The sequence below is a fragment of the Vidua macroura genome, chromosome Z (genome assembly GCF_024509145.1).
Source record: "Vidua macroura isolate BioBank_ID:100142 chromosome Z, ASM2450914v1, whole genome shotgun sequence".
In the NCBI taxonomy this organism is placed as follows: Eukaryota; Metazoa; Chordata; class Aves; order Passeriformes; family Viduidae; genus Vidua; species Vidua macroura.
The window spans coordinates 82,460,667-82,477,408 of NC_071611.1; the positions used below are offsets into that span (position 1 = coordinate 82,460,667).

Below are 16,742 nucleotides of genomic sequence, written 5' to 3' on the forward strand. Positions count from 1 at the left end.
TACAAGGTATATGTAAGCTGAAGTCAAAGGATTATCGTATGGGGAAAGTGTACTTAAAATGTATTTACTATTCTACACAAATAGTAACTGATTTCTTGGCCATACGTAACAGGTATTCATTTCACACAAGAAAAAACAAACCAAAAAGCCAAACCATAACATTTTTCTCTGAATCTTCTGAAACTCACACCCTCTCCAATGGAATACCCAATGTCCCTTCCAGGGAAGGGTGTATTTTCAGCACCACTGAACGACTTTAACACTTGGCACCCGGCTGAGCTGCACCCTTGTCCTCTGAGGAGCCTGACTGTGTCCCAGAAATGGTGAAATACTCACTGAAAAGGGGAAGGCAAGTCCCTCGGGGAGGCTGTGGGCAGACAGGCAGCACACACCCCCCTGCAGCACCTGCCTGCTCCATTCTGCTCAGGTGAGCAGCCTGACAGGGGCAGGAAACCTTCAGAGCCTGGTCCAGAACTGAATAGGTTTTCCCAGGGGCAGAACAAACTGAAAGGATGCTTTACTACACGTGGTGGTAAGGTTTGGCTATTGCTCTCCCTCCTTAGGTAAACAGCTCCCCTCTAATCAGTTTTGTACATCTAATGGCCAATTGTTATGATAATTCCTTTGGTGACCCTGCTTTCGTCAAAAAAATAATGTTTATTGGGCGAAGGGTACAAACAAGATAAACACATATGGGTTGAGCCTGTGTAAATATTTATCTTCTGAAACACACTGAAAACACAGGCATGAAAACAGCAAGAAACATCAGGTTGGCCCTGTAGGACACATTTCTAAAAGTACAAATGGCATGTTTACTCTGTACTGGCTGTAAAACCTGCTCAAACATCGGTCACTGACCCTCTTTTGCCACACTCCAAGGCAAGGCTGAACGGTCTCCACTTTAAACGAGGCAAAAAAAGTAGGGTCCTGCCATTTGTATTTCTCACTGATGGCAGAAGGAAATGCCTGTGGTGCAAATTGTGCTGGGTGATTTAGTGATTCTCCCCCAAGCACCACCTCTGCCATCAAGGCCTGATTCTGCACCAGCTCCAGGCACTACTGAGACAAAACCCAGTACAATTCCCTGTCTCTCAGATTCCTTTGCAGCCACCCTCTGAGTGCTACCCAGAAGTGCTCACACATTTTATCTCCAGCCACCCTTCTTCTCCTACAGAGAGGAGTGAGGCCCCTCTGCAGTGGGGAGCATTTCTGCCCGGCGAGGGGTCGAGTGCTGGACCTGCACAAACTGAGAACACCAACCAGTCCTTGTGGAGTCATTCCTCTCTCCATGGCAACTGCAATATTGCTTTTGCCTCCTGAACCACTCCCTCAGTCCTTTTCCAGGCTGGGACAAAATCACAGCTGAACTGTGACCCCCCAAGGAAACACCTGATTCCCACTGTCAAAATACTGCTCTAATTCCAGAGTGGTTACAGCTGGGGTAAATCAGATACAGGTCTTGGTGGTTTGAGGCAATGGGAACTTGTGAAGGGCCAGGTTAACAATTCCCTGCTTGAATTATGCTATCAGATACAACTTATTATTAAAAAAAAAAAGGAGTTTTTCAGACCAAGAAGACAGACAGTGATGTCCTTGACCACAAGAGTTCCCATCAGGATGCTTTGCCTTGCAGACCATTGTGCTGCCTTCATTTCCTTCTGTCTTCCCCAGAGGTTACTGGTGCACAGGGCTTTGCACAACACAATTTCTGCAGCGGCTGACCTGAATGTAAAAAACATTCCAAAGAATGTTTAAAATGACCGAGACACCCCAGCCATCTCTGTACACTTCAGAGTCTCCTTGCACAGCACACCTCCTCAAATAATGCCTTCACTGAAGTATGAAGGGCCTGGAGGATGAAATGCTTGTCACATTCACCTATTTTTCCTGCAGCTGACACTGGACTAACAAGCACATTCCTTCAGTGAAGCCACCAGAGTGTTCCACTTGGAGTCTTGGATCCCTTAAGGGAATGAAATGGCACTGAACCTCACTTTAAACATGTGGGAGATGGACATCTGGAATTAACAGAGCTGGAAGGGGTTCTGTGGTAGGAACTGAAATGGCAGCATTCACTGTGGGGAGGGAACTCGAAATGATCCATGAATCCCAGTTACTCCATGTCCTGCTTTGCTGGGACCTCTCTTCAGGCTCCCTATCTACCACCTGTGCTTCAGAATCAGCTTCCCAGAGCTTGTTTTTGATTCTTTATTAGAAACAGACCATGTCTCTCAGAGACACTGCCATCTCCTCAAAGTCCTACATGTCCTCAGGGATTTACTCAGTGCTTCAGGTCCTCTCCAGAGTGCTCTGCACAACCCAGGCTTCTACCAGGGGAAGCAAATCCATTGTCACAGGGACATCATTCTTTCTGTCAGGATTTTTCATAGACGAGCACAGAGAGAAAGAAAGAGAAAACAATTTCTATTTCTGCTCCTTGTTTTTCCCATGTGGAATGTGTTTGGAGAATTGTTTACCTGGGGTGATTGCTTGGTTGGATTCTGGTGAGGATTGTTTGAGCCTGGTGGCCAATCCAACCCAACCCAATCCAATCCAGTCCAATCCAACCCAATCCAATCCAATCCAATCCAATCCAATCCAATCCAATCCAATCCAATCCAATCCAACCCAACCCAATCCAATCCAATCCAATCCAATCCAATCCAACCCACCTGTGGCTGGACTCTCAGAGAGGGTCACGAGTTGTGAGTGAGTTAGATATGGTGTTAGAACAAGTAGGTTTGTAGTTTTAGTATCTCGTTTATATAGTATATGAATGTTTTATAGCATAGTTCTAATAAAGAAATCATTCAGCCTCCTGAGCTGGAGTCAGACATCAGCATTCCTTCCCAGTCGGGCTTGCCCTTTTTTACAATAATCCATCACATCAGAAGTGTGTGCTTAGAGCTTTCCCCCCTCGTTTACCCTTTTTAGGGAGTCTGCTGGAGCATTTCTCCTCTCCTGCAGCTTCTTTCCAACATCTGACTCACTAAACACATCTTCATGCTGCAGTGGCTGCTGGTCAGACAATCTGCATTGTCACCTCATCTCAAAAACGAGAGGTTTTTGAGAAAATCCACACGAAAATCCAGGGTCTCTGCATGGCTCCACCTAAAAGTGAGCCTAAAGCTGGGAAAGGCAAGCAGCTCTACAGCAGGGAGGGACATCTGAAGAAATAAGTACACACAGAAAATAAAGCAAAGCCAAACAAACCAAAGGAAAAACCCCACAGGGCAGCAGCAGAGCAGTTCCAGGATATTGTGAAATGCAGATATATTCCTAGAAACAGTACCGTGTATGAAACCTGAAATGAGTTAAACCATTAAAAAGTGAATTATCTAATTCCTGGGCAGCTGTTTGGACAAAGAAACCCAACAATTTTATCATGTGAATATGGTACACTTTAGAGGATGGGCAAAGTGGTGCACACTCCCTCTTTTCACAACCTTCCTTATGGCTGGACCTATCCATTCCCTGAAACACACAAGCCCTTCCAAGAGCCAAACACTGCAGGGCTTTAAAAATTGTACAACACACTGGGTTTCGGATTTTCAGAGACAGGAAACCGTTGTGCTGTACCATCCAAAAAATTTCAACTGTGCTCTCATTCTACCCATCTATTCCTTTATCTAAAAAAAACCCGTCAAAACCTCCAAGTAGAGCAGTGAAATAAAAGAACACAAAGAACTCCACAGGTGCCATTGGCACGTTAATCTGTTTCAACTAAGAATTGTCAGTGCCTCATCTCTCATAAGTGGGTCTTATTAAAATGTGGACCTGAGGTCCAAACTGGGGAATTTATAAGCAAACCAACATTCATTTGCAAACAGCTAGCAGCAGCCAAGTGGTTCCACTTGCACGTGTGATTTTTAGGTGAGCATATGGAACGCAAAGCTTTGGTTTAAAGGCAAATAACAGTTCATGGAAAAAGGGCCTATTGCACCATCCCACCTCCCTGCATCCAGACACTGAATCATGAGCACTGCACACGTCTGCCTCTTGCCACTAGAAGTCCAAAGCATGTGCCTTAGAACCCTACCCAGACATTTCTTCTATCAGCTTACCACTGATCACAGAGCAATATTTCACCACATCTGATTTCTATAAACCCACAGCCCCTTAAGGTGCCAGCCTCAGTCCTGCTAAGTAGAAAACATTTTAAAACAAGCATGGCAAAACCAAAGGAAGTACACTTAGACGGAATGATGCTGTTTAGAGGACAATAAATTAGTGTAATGATGGGTGTACCTTCTTGTGGAAAACACTGCAGAGGCCTCTCTCCAAATCTGGCAGCTTACAAAGCAGATTTTGAATCTGACCAAACACGCTGGATTCTGACAGCAGAATTTCAGACACAGCATCAAGCCGGGCATTTATCTCACTGCAAAAGAAATAGATCAATAATTAAAACTTGTGTTTCTCTGAGGGGAAGGGGGAAGGCAGTGAACCTCTTCCTTTGGTTTGTTTTGGGTTGATTTTTTTTAGTCTTTGACTAATGTCACATCCCCATGAGCAGGGCTAGTAGAAGAACTGAGGAATGCAGAGAATCTTGGGATTTCATTCCCAACGCAAGCCAGATCCTGGACATGTGCTCATTCTCCCCTGTCTGTGCTCACAAGACACACTGCAGTGCCCAGTTGGTGCTCCTGGTGTTGGTGACACTGAACCCCGGGGATTCCACCCCAAATGTACAGAGAAGTGCCTGGAGGATGGGCAGAGGGTTTGGAGCTCACACCTGCACCCCATGCACCACGCTCTACCCAGCAGGTTGTAGGCACCCCTCACCGTTTTGTCCCCCCGTCTGATCCTGACCAGTGATTGGTAATTACCTGGATCAGCACTGTGTTGGTTTTTCTACCTTTTTTTTTGCTAAAACCTGTAACATTTATCTCCCTATTTCAGGACTGAAGCCACAGAAATATCCTCCTGAAGTGAGGAAACACTTTTTTTTAATGAGAAGAGGTGATTCCATAGCACTGGGCAGGTTCCTCACAATCATTTCCTTAAAAGCAAAGGGCTGCAGAAATGGACAAGTACCACCAAGTTTCACCCAAGTTCTTACAGAGTCTCCTCTGTATCCTTCCAACATACCCATGGACTGGTTGCAGATTGCAGAGGTAACTCCACTTCTGCTTTTCATGCAACCAAATTGCCTTCCTGCAGCCTCCCAGGGAAGTACTGGGCGTGGGGGTCAGTGGGTGTATCCAGAGCCCATCCACCCAGGCAGTTCAAGGAGAAATCAGTCACTCACATCCCAGACAAGTGTGTGCAAAAGCAGCCCACGTTCTCAGGGAGCAGCAAGATGCTCAGAGCTCAGCCAGCACAGAGGGATGGGAAACAAGGATGCAATCCAAATCTAAGATTTTTGGAAGACAGCCTGCCTTGCCCGTGGCTTCTGCTGCAGAGGTTTCAGGCCAGCTGCCAGTGTGGCTGCTCATAAATAGTGTCCATGAGGAAATCAAAGAAATTGGGCACCTCCACAGGCTGCAGACATTACAACAGTCCAGCAGTCAGAGGCCTCTGGCCCCGAAGACAGCTGAACCTAAGAGTCCTTGATATTTTATTGCACGTCATGTGAAAGGGGAAATCATAGCTGGGTGTGCTCTCAGCCAAACACAAATCTAACAGCTTTCACGTGCCAGGATTGTTTCAGTGTCACACTTCTTTATGCCAGACAGTAACACCAGCTCCTCACCTGCCACAGACAACACCCTGGTCCCCAGAGCAGCCGTGCTGGGAGCACAGGATGGCCCTGCGCACCTGGGGCAGGTGCAGCTGCCACACCAGCAGGGACAGCCTCTGCTGCCGGGTCCCACTGCCGTCCCTGTCAGGGACAGGCTCCGTGACAGCACCACAGCACTGCCCACACCCCACTCCCCAAGGCTGGGGTTTTCCAGCCCTGAGGAGAACGGGAAGGTCAGAGCTGGCAGGCACTGCTTGAGCAGTCCTGCTGCAGGTCACGAGAACACCCCACCCGCTGCTCCAGCAATGCCAACACACACATTTTTAAAATCCACCCCCCATTCCTGTGGGCAGCCAGGCAGCTTGGAAGCGGGTCCCACTGACAGCAGGGTCACAGGAACCTGAGCATGGCTGGCATGAGTGGCAGAGCCACAGAACACCCTGAGCACACAGCTCCAACACCAGCCAACAGCTGCAGTGACGTCCTGAGGGGTCAGTGTCACCACCCACAATCCCATTTTCATGGAGAATTACTGACAGCTGCTGTACTTGAAACCCTGGAACACTTCTCCTCCACATGACAGAGTACTGAACTGTTAAATTATACACATATGTACCTTAAAGAAGATAAAAACCTTTATTTTTCATTACTAAAAAGCACTGTAAGCAGCAGAACTCTGTTACTTAATTTAAACAGCACTATTACTATGTGGCCAACTGGAAACTGGCAGTAATATGTAAAATAGATGCAGATATTTCAAAAACTCCTCCCTCCAAAGCTTAATCTGCACTTTAATCATCCTCACATATGGCTGTGTTACTGGAGCTTCAGTAATCTAAAACTAAGCATCCATAATCCCACAAATAAGAAAGGGCCAGGAAAACGGCATTCAGTACCAAATGACCCATTTTTTTTTCCACCTGTAAAGAAAAACGAGTGGGATTCCTGCTTCAAAATTCAGAAAGTACAGCAAAGAATTGTCTAAAACACCATGTACCCATCAGGAAGGAAGGACTGGGGCGAGATACCATAAAAACAGATGATGCATTTCAAAGTATGCTTTTAAATGTCAAATATTTAGATATTTAATATATAAATATTTAAATATTCAAACATTTTATTGAGTGCCCAATGTATAAATATACATATTACACTGATCAGTTGCTAAGCCGTCTCTGAAGGAATTTGTTCTGCTCTGTGCAGTTTGGGGCTGCCAATCTCTGCATGGTCTGGAAAATAATTCCACCAGCAGAAAACCTGGATCTAACATTATGCAAAGAAACCCAACAGCCAGCTAAACTGGCTACTACTTCATGTTGCATTTAGGTGCAATATTAGCCTGTTCTTTCTCATCTGTATAAACCATGACAGCAATCTGAGCTTTATCCAATTTTCCAAGCAATCTTCTGTGGAATAATGTAACATAATTCAGTTGACTAAAAGCAATACTCTTACTTCTGCCATACCCTCCCATCTAAGAATAGCATCATTAATACAATACTAAAATCACTTTTCAGTGTATTTAAACATAACAAAATCTAACTGCAGAATTGTTATTGCAGTCATTTAAAAGACCTACTTGAAGTGAAATAATGAGATACTCCCCTGCATTATTCTGCTGCCAAATAGTGAACAATACAGAAAATCAGAAAATGCGAAGAAGATGTTTGAATCCTGAACTAAAAATTATTTTGACAAAGCAGAAGGCTGCAGACACGAAAGCACTGCACTGAATTAACATCTGAGCAGCCCAAACAGGATTGCTGCTTGCTGGTGTGGCAACAGAGATCTGCTGGTCTCTCCTGCAGCAAAAAAAAAACCCAACATTTTTAGATGTGATAAAATATCTTTACATTCAAAGCAGAGTGAAATTGATAATGCATCTGCTATATAAGCATATTATATACTAAATATGCTATAATATATATATATACTAAAATATATACTAAAATATGCTATATAAAATATGCTATATAATATGCTATTATATGCTATATAAGCATATTATATACTAAATAAGGATATTGTCATTCATGTAAGGTATTATTTAAATACAAGGTAAATAAATAAAAATTTATCATAAATCACTTAACTTATGCTAAATGCACAGAGTATGCATTTATTCATCATGCTAAGGACACAACTCAAGAATAGTGTACACAATTAAGATTATTCTATTAAATCCATTCTAGGACAACAGGAGTGATGTGCAGACCTGTCAGTCACAGGAATTCAACCCCTTAAAAAAACATAATTAAGGGTATGAGACAACAAACATTGCTTTCCATGGACTACGGCATCTAAATCAAAGCCTAGCAGCCTCCTAACTGCAGCATTGCAAAGAATGAAAATGTATCACTTAAATTACTCATTTATTTATGATGGGGCTTTCTCTGACCTCCCCTCAGACCATGGCCAACGAAGGAAGACTTTGGATGAGCTGATTAAGCTAAAGACCATGTTAAATGGTACAGAGTGTCCCTTGCTTTAGACCACTCCCTTCCGCAACAGGGACCAAAATTAATGCCGCCAAAGCCCACAGCCCTGGCAGAAAAACCACTGTGCAGTCCATAAACTCAGGATGTCCTTCCAAAGAACAAGCAGATAAAGCCCTGGGGGCCAGGGGGATGAAGTCCCCAGCACCGACAGGCACTGCCTGCAGAGCCAGCCAGAGGCAGGATGCCCTTTTCCAGGACAAACGTCCACGCTGTGCCTGCTGGAGGTCAGGGAGCGGCAGGGTCAGGAGCACCCGACAGCCCTGCACCCTTCTCCAGGCAGGGCTGAACAGACTGCCTCCCGAAAGTGCTCGGCACAGAAAGCCAGGAGATGCCATCATGAAGAGGTCCCTGCAGGCTGGGGGGCCCAGGTGTGACACCCCCGGGGCTCACACACCCCGTCAGCTGCACGGGCGCCGGGGCCAGGAACATCACAGTGACCCCTCTCTCATCCACCTCCCTCTCTCTCCCCTCTCACCCTGTCCCCCTGGTCAAACCCACTGCTGTGTGCTCATCCCACTCAGGACTCAGGACAGACCAATTTCCCTGCCAGGTGTGCAGTTTACTAACAAAATTTACTAACAGAGGTTTGTGCCCTTCTGTGAGCCCCCCGACCCCCGTCCTTCCCTTCACCACGAGCCCCAGCCCATCCTGGGTGCTCCCTTCCCCTCAAGGCTGGGATGCCACCCTTACCTCTCTGCCTTTTTACCTCAGTGCTGGCTGAGCTAGAAAAGCTGGCTCAGTTATGGGATGGATTTGTTAAATTTTGGTGTGACTGCTGGAATTTTACCCATTAGCACCAACGAAATAGTACAAACAAGGGTACTTATATCATAAATAGTGCAGTGAAATCTAAGTGAAACCTAAAAATATTAAAGCATCCTTCTGGATCTGTTCACTTGCTTTTTACATATTTTACTCCCAAAACTCCTGATGTCTCATGCCTCTCCAGAGAGGTCCAACAGGAGAGGACAATCTCCCTGAATGGATCTCAAATACTGAGCAGCAGTGCACAAGCACCCTAAACTTTAGCTTCACATCTGTTAAAAGAACGTCCAACATATGCAAATGGCAATCAAACACTTTTGTTTATGCTCATACACAATGTATTTCAGCTATTTGTGCCTAAAAAGGGAACAATTAGCTACTTTAGCCAACATGAATGAATGCCTGATTGCTCCATTTATAAGGAATTAGACACAGCAAAGGGACCAAAACACAGCTAAGCAAAAATGAATCTATACATGTGATGATGCTGCAATCTTTTTCTTTCCTACAACAATTTTGAGATCTCAGGCATATGCTGTAACCTGCATTTGTGCATTTTATACTGGCACTGATATAAAATTGTTATTCTTAGGAAGAAAATTTAGCTCTGCTGTAGGATCAGTGGATTTTATTCTTAATTTACTGCTGAGAAAAAAAAATTCTTCTAGTCATGCTCTGGATGAAGATGGTATCAAATGGGAACCAGTTTAAGTCCAAAATAAGATGGGACAAGGACATTTAGACAGTTTGTTTTACCACCCTGATATGTTAATTTTGAGAACAAGGACAAAGTCAAACTTGAAAGACTTTCCTTTATAATTATACTTTGTGTATAGAAGTATAAATAAAGCAGCACCCAATACATTCAAAGTGAGAAAATGTAGAGCATTATTTTATATTACAAAAGACATGCCATTGCCAATCTCACTGTAAAGGGACCCTCTTCTTCCCAGTTCTACAGTAGATATCCTCCAAGCAAGTCATGTTGCATTAGTAATGCTAATTTACACTTCCTCTTCCTCAGGAGTGGATAAGGAACTGTCTGTAGTCCTGAACTGTGCAGCTCTGAATTTGTTATGCTGCCAGTCATTCTAAGCTCCTGTGGACAAAGCATATTCAGACCAACAGTAATTATCAATACCATCCTACAATGCTTTAATATTATAAAAGCATCATCTCGTCCAGAACTGGAAGAAACAGGGGACAAAGTATACTGGAATCCCAGGGGGAAAATGGAAATCCAGTTTTTGAGAGGTAATTAAAAATTTGGTTTCTCTGAAGCACAAAGCAAAGGTTGACATGTTTTTGGCAACTGTCTAAACAGATACAATTTTCTCCTTTCTTGAGATTTAAACGTCAGCTTTAATTTAAAAAGTATCAGGTTTTATCTTGGCTACAAATAAATGCAGGTACATCATATGTAACACTAAAAATCTAAGAGAGACAAAAGAATATTAAAGAAATGCAATCCAGGCACTTCTGGATCACTCAGTCTGTTTAAACTACTTCAAGCACTAAAACCCTCAAAAACCTGTAGAGAACACCCCAAAGACAGAGATTACTGTGCAAACTGGTGTGTTCATATCACACAGCCTTCCAGTTTATCTCTCACACGTCCCTAAGCTTTTTAAATTTTGCATTAGAAATTCTTTTAACTCAAAGGAAGCACTTTTGCAGCAGAGGCCGACAGCAGCCAGGCCCTCCCCAGTTCCACAGCACAATCTCTCCCTCCTCCCTGGCCATGGCACCAGAAATCACTTCTCCAGTTCTGAACTCTCTGTTCAACTCCAGCCACCCTTGACAAGGCTGAGTGTTTGATACATCCAGAAAACAGATTTCCCAGGAATTGTGCAAGAATCAACAGCTGAGCAAGGCACAGACACAAATTAATGCCCAGCCAGGGAAAGGATGCAGTGTTTATTTGTCTGTTTGAGCTGCAGATGGGCAACCAGCACTCCTGACACCTGGGGAAGGGAAAGGCAAAGGAGAGTCTGGAAGGGAAGAGGGAGGCAGTGATAACCATGGATAATACAGAGACAGGGAAGGACACATTCTGCAGAGGTGAGGTTTCAGACTGGTCATGTGCAGGGCAGTGTCTACACGGGACAACATCCAAAATAAATGACAAAACAAAAGATTAAAACCAGAGCCAGGTTTGCTGAGCCAGGCCCACGTGAACCTTATCTTTCTCCTCCTCATGTAGGTACTGAAGAAGCACTGACTTTGACATCAGCCTCAAGGGTTCTGAGATCTATTTCCCATTAGGAAAGAAATTATTTGTAACTGCTGCACTGTGATAATTCACTTGTGGGGAATTTTGGAAGGAATTCGAGATGGGATCTTTGAACTGTTTTTGATGATGTGGTTTATTTTTCTTATCTTTTACATGGGCAGGAAGGGTGAGTTCAGCTCACATCTTCACTGCATGGCTCAGAAGGTCACAAGACCTCAAGTTACAAGACCTTTTAAGGACCAATAAAACACTGCCAACAAGGATATTTATGCTTTTGACCCAATTCTTAAATATTTCACCTTAAGGACTCATGCTGCAGTGTAAGCTTTCTTAGCCAATCATGTTATGACACACAAACCTACAGCACTGCAGTCTAAACTTCTTGTTTACCTTTGTAACTACTTTTATTTTTTTCTAAAACTCTAAACTTTCCTTTACTTAGTTTAATGTGTCTCTGCTTTAAACTACAAATCCACATTCTCCCTTCCAGCACCTGAGTTTGGAAACCTTTTCCAAGGTCTCAGATCAAGCCCTGTGTTTAATTCTAAGCTTTGGCTCACAGGCCCAAAGTTCTGTGAAGTTCCCTGCATTTCAGATTCCAGCACTGCACACAACTCTGGGTGCTGAGAGCTGTCCTGAGCCCCTTGGCTGCTCTGCTGCCTTTCCTGCTGGAACCCCGTGGCCTGAGAGGGGACAGCAGCCTTCCCTCACCCACAAATGCTCCAGGCCATCATCTCCTTCTCTTCCACTCCTCTTACAGACACCAGGTGAGAAAGGCACTCGTGGAACTTGGATGTCAGAGGTAAGATAACTCTTCTATAACCCACCCACAAATACCTAACTCCTGCAGAAAAACCACCTTCCTCATTCCTCCTAAAAAGCTCAGTTCCTGGAGACCAACAGACTCTTATCTCATTATCTTTGTGTACCCAGGTGAGTAAGTGAGGACACTACACGCCTCTTGGTTAAACTTTCTTCTGCCACTTCTTTTTCTCCCAAATGTACACATCTTGTCTCTACATGTATGGCATCACTGATGATTTAAAGAGTATCTTCAGGTTTGCCCAAATGAGTCTGTACACATTCCATCTTTATTCACCCTAATGTATGGTTTCTTCACAGGAAATTTAGTCATCATCCCAAGTGATTTTCAACTCTAAGGCATAAAGCAGTAATTACACCCTCTCACTTCTTGATACACCTACTCACTAACTGGAAAAGATGCAGTACAGAAGCCTTACTTCCTCTGAGAATGTCACTCCAGGAGGCACAGGTGAATTGCCATTATGGAATGTTCTCTGAGTACATTTGTGTGCATTACTGGGAACAATATTGCCAGATGCCTGATGCACAACTATGTAAAATTACAACTTGAGAGTCAGAAAGGGAGAAGTACACAGAGCAAAACAGCTCCTTTAGCTTCAAGCAGCACTGAGGAGCACCATCACCTCCAGCCACAGCAGACTGAAAATGCCAAGCATCACTCTCCAGAAGCAGGAAGGAGCAGAGGGGTAAGAGGAGGAAACAAAACCACGAGCATGTGAAGCTGGTTCTGCACTGAGACACGGGAGAATGTAAACTGAATGTAAACTGAATGTAAACTGGTTAACAAGGAGGGCCTGAAGTGCTGGGTAGAAGGAGGAACTCCATTTCCCTGAGGAGCGGCGCCTGAGCTGCTGCCCACGGGCGTGGTCACTCGCTGTGGTCACTCTGTGGTCACTCTGTGGTCACTCGGGCCAGCCCCGGGAGGAGCCCGAGCCAGGTCCTGCCCAGGGCCATCCTCAGTGCTCTGGCTCCCTCCGCTGACAGCTGCACACACAGACCCGGCATGGCTCAAGGGCAGGGAGGGAAATAAACTGATTTATTTACACTCATCCGTGCAAAGCGGCCCCAAAATTCCACCTGAATGCTTTTCATGACACAGTGCCCTGATTAACTCCCATGCTGTTTAGGATGGTTACATCAAAGGCCCTTGAAAGTTGGAAAGATACATGAAAGCTATTATCAGAAGAATTAAAAAAAAAAAAAGGGGCCACTGAAATTAACTTATTAGAAAAAGGCTAATAAGAAAATTAAGCAGCGATGCTGCAGAAGTACAGTGCATTAACACAGTACATTTGGAAAAATGCTTCTGAAGAAACAGTTGTAAATTACCAGCAACAGCAAGATGCTAAAACACTGGTATGTCTCACTATTTAAACCTGTCAAAAAGTAATGAACTTTAAAACTGCTTGATTTATTTTCAACAGTGAAACAGAGGGGAAAAATACTGTGGATAACCAAGTCAAAAGCTCTCCTGTATGCTAAACTGAAGGGAACAGAGTGACAACTCCAATGAACTCTACACTGACAATGCTCAGGAAACACATATCCAAATGAATGGATCCAAAACCTCAAACTGTGGGCAAATGCAGCCCAAGGACTCAACACTGCTATTTACTACACATTCAACCACAACACTCAAATCGAGTCTGCCAAGAGAAATCAGAAAAGATGGAGTCCATTTCAAAACTGAGACAAGTGAAAACCAGCATAATACTGCTGCAAAACACAGCATTTCTAAAGCACTGGTAAATCAAGCAGAGGTCAAAATACTGGAGTGGCCAAATAACCATCACCTCTCAGGATTGATGAAAAAGAACCCTCTCCTGTGCAATACATTGTATACAGGGATAACAAAAGCATCCGCAGCTACTTTAGAAGAAATTAAACACATTAGGGATGTAAATACTTGTAAAGGAAGGAAGACATCCAACATTAACTGGCAAGTTTAGGAACAAAACAACCTCCAATCCCAGGTCATCCTCATTCATCGTTTGAAAAAGGCTACAGAATTAGAATGGTGCCCACTCTGATTTCTGCAGAGGAGTATCTAACTTGGTCCAAACCCACTATTATTTATCTGAGCCCAAAATGAGTTTAACTCCTTCAAACCTAAATATAACACCCATCACTACTATTGTGCCATTTGCAGTGCAGACTCTGCTGTGGCTCTCAGGTCCTCGGGATACACAAATTCACTGGGCACACTCAGTATCACAGCTAGAAAACAGAGTTTTAGCCCAGGATAAGGAACCACCTCACCTCAGTTTCAGGAGGGGCTGGGTCACCCATTTCTTCAACCTTCGACGTCCAAACGAAGTTTTAGTATGATCCAAGACCCAGAGCAGGCTTCCTTTTGTTTTCATGTCAGTCTGAAATAATGAAAATAACATAATTATTTGTACCTGAGCAGTCAGTTTTCCAGTGGGAGGATCTTCATATTATTCAAAACATTATGTTTGAGCTTTAAGACATGGCAACTGTACATTCATTATCGATTTCCTTCATCAACAATGCCTTTACATGACGAACCTCCAGGAGTCCTAAAATACTTAACTATGCTTTTCCTTTAGCTAGAAAATGGTTCTTAGGAAATGACCAGGATAAATTCAACAGTTAAAATCAGTCTGTGCATGAAGCTCTGAGCAGGAGCACAAAAACAAGCCCTACTGCAGACATCACTCAACTGCAGTTGCTGAAGAAATTAAACTTAGGAAAGTTCTTTGTTAGTCAAAGTGCAGCACAGTTTCTAACTCATACTAAAAGCCAGTACAGATTAACTTCATTTACGCTTCTGAAAATGTTATCTCCCTTCAGTCTGATCCCATTTAAAATAATTTAAGATTTATGGGTCAGATTTGCAAATCTGATGAACTTCATTGGGAAAAGTATGTCAAACAGCCATGAAAATCTCAGCATTTATTTAAAAAAGTTACATTTGTCCTTACCTGATTCTGTAAAATTTCAAGATTTTTCATTGTTGTCCCATTAATCGTCATGTATTCAGCTTCACTGGACAACTGTTTGAAATTGCTGGGGAGAGGAATTTCAGATGTTGTATCTTAAATTTGGGCATGGGCAGAACACTGAAACACTCTCAGATTTCTCACATTAGAGAATTCAACAGCTTTGCAAATAAATTTTTAAAAGTCGAGCAAGAAGTTAAAAACTCCTCAAATATATAAAATAACTGAGCACTAGTAACTTCTTTTAACTTTCTGCTTGGGAAAATAAAATTTCAGACTCACTTCCCCATTTCCTACAATGACTCTGACAAAGCTCAGAACAAAATCCAGCCCTCCTGCTCTCGAACCCTTTTCCACTAAGTGGCTAATTTATTCAGTTTACAATTAAGCAATGACAGGACTAACAATTAATAATTCAAGAATGGAACAAATTTTTAACTCAACTCATCATCAAAATATTGTATCAAAATACATATTTCTTTTTATTACTACTGCAAATTTAAACAGCCTGCAAGAGCAATTATGTAGGAAAACAAAAACAGAGATTTAAACCATTTTATTTTGTTTCAAGATGAAATAACCATGACCAAAATTACTTGACTTTTTGATACTCCTTAGCAGAACTGGATGAGACCAACCCAAAGTGTGTGTTACTTTAGAATCACCATTAATAAAATAATGGTATTAGCTGTGCAATCATATTAGGCCTGACAATCATTTCAGTCTGAGACACACACACACAGAGTAGTCAGGACTGTGAGGTGCCATGTCCTCTCTAAATGCTTCTGACAAATCAAGTCATGATTGTCTGGGTTAATCATCCTGCTGACTGCCCTTTGCACAGAATCTAGGACACTCTTTGCTGTCCTAGACCAAGCAGAACCACTTGCTGGGCAAGATTTAAAGCAGTTTTACTTGACTTTTTTGACTCACAAGAAGGTTTCCAGTGCTTTCAATTTTAAAACCTCTGGAAAAGTACTTGAATGCTCTACCTTTTCCTGTTAAGACACACACAGCTGCATTGCTGCTACACTAAAAACAAGAACGGCACCACAACTTTCAGAAATATGAAATATTCAGAGACTAATCTTATATATTTATGTCATACGCAGGTGCTTGGGCCTGCTACCAAATTTTTTCCTAAATAATGGGTCAAATTAGAAGTATTTTCCACAGAATTGTAAAAAAAAGCAGATTCAACTGACGGCCTTCAAGAAGTTTAATGACAGCTTGGAAGTACAGCTGACTCAGAACTGTACCCATAGTCATAATTATTCTGCTTTGTGTGCTATTTCAGAAACCAAGGAAGTTGACCAGCAAAAGAAAACACTGGAGGCAAAACCAGCAACACTTTCCAAATTACACAATATTGCAAGCAACAAAACAATACTTCATTTTATTATCCTCAGTCACAACTGCTGATGCTGGCAAAAATTAATTAGGAATGATTTCTGCTTGGCTCCCACTCCCTGCATGAAACAACAAATCCCATCTGCTGTTCCAAAGGCACCTTTCTGCATCCAGGACCAACTGCAATTTCCCAGTTTGCCACTGCTCCAGCCTCTGGTCTCTTAAACCCAGCTGGGTGAGAGCCAAGCCCTTCCACCTCCTCTCCAAAGCCAAGAGGATGCTCCCGGGAATCCCTGTCACATCAGAGCCTCAGGATGGTGGATTTCTCTGGTTCTGGTGCTTCCACACCTCTCCTGGCTTTAGAGCACCTAGCCCAGGACACACTCTGCTCACAGCAGGGCTGCTCAGGAGTGCCTGAAGACAAC

The 16,742-nt window shown here is 43.3% G+C and overlaps 1 protein-coding gene across 1 annotated transcript in view; it reads right to left on the reverse strand.

The window, feature by feature from the left end:
- Positions 1-16,742, reverse strand: part of MSH3 (mutS homolog 3) — a 97,150-nt gene that overhangs the window by 39,833 nt on the left and 40,575 nt on the right. Inside the window, exons 11-13 of the mRNA XM_054002553.1 lie at positions 14,950-15,034; positions 14,264-14,373; positions 4,249-4,381 (exon numbers count right to left, since the gene is read on the reverse strand). Of these exons, the coding sequence (XP_053858528.1) occupies positions 4,249-4,381; positions 14,264-14,373; positions 14,950-15,034 (328 nt within the window). The remainder of the gene's footprint in view (positions 1-4,248; positions 4,382-14,263; positions 14,374-14,949; positions 15,035-16,742) is intronic.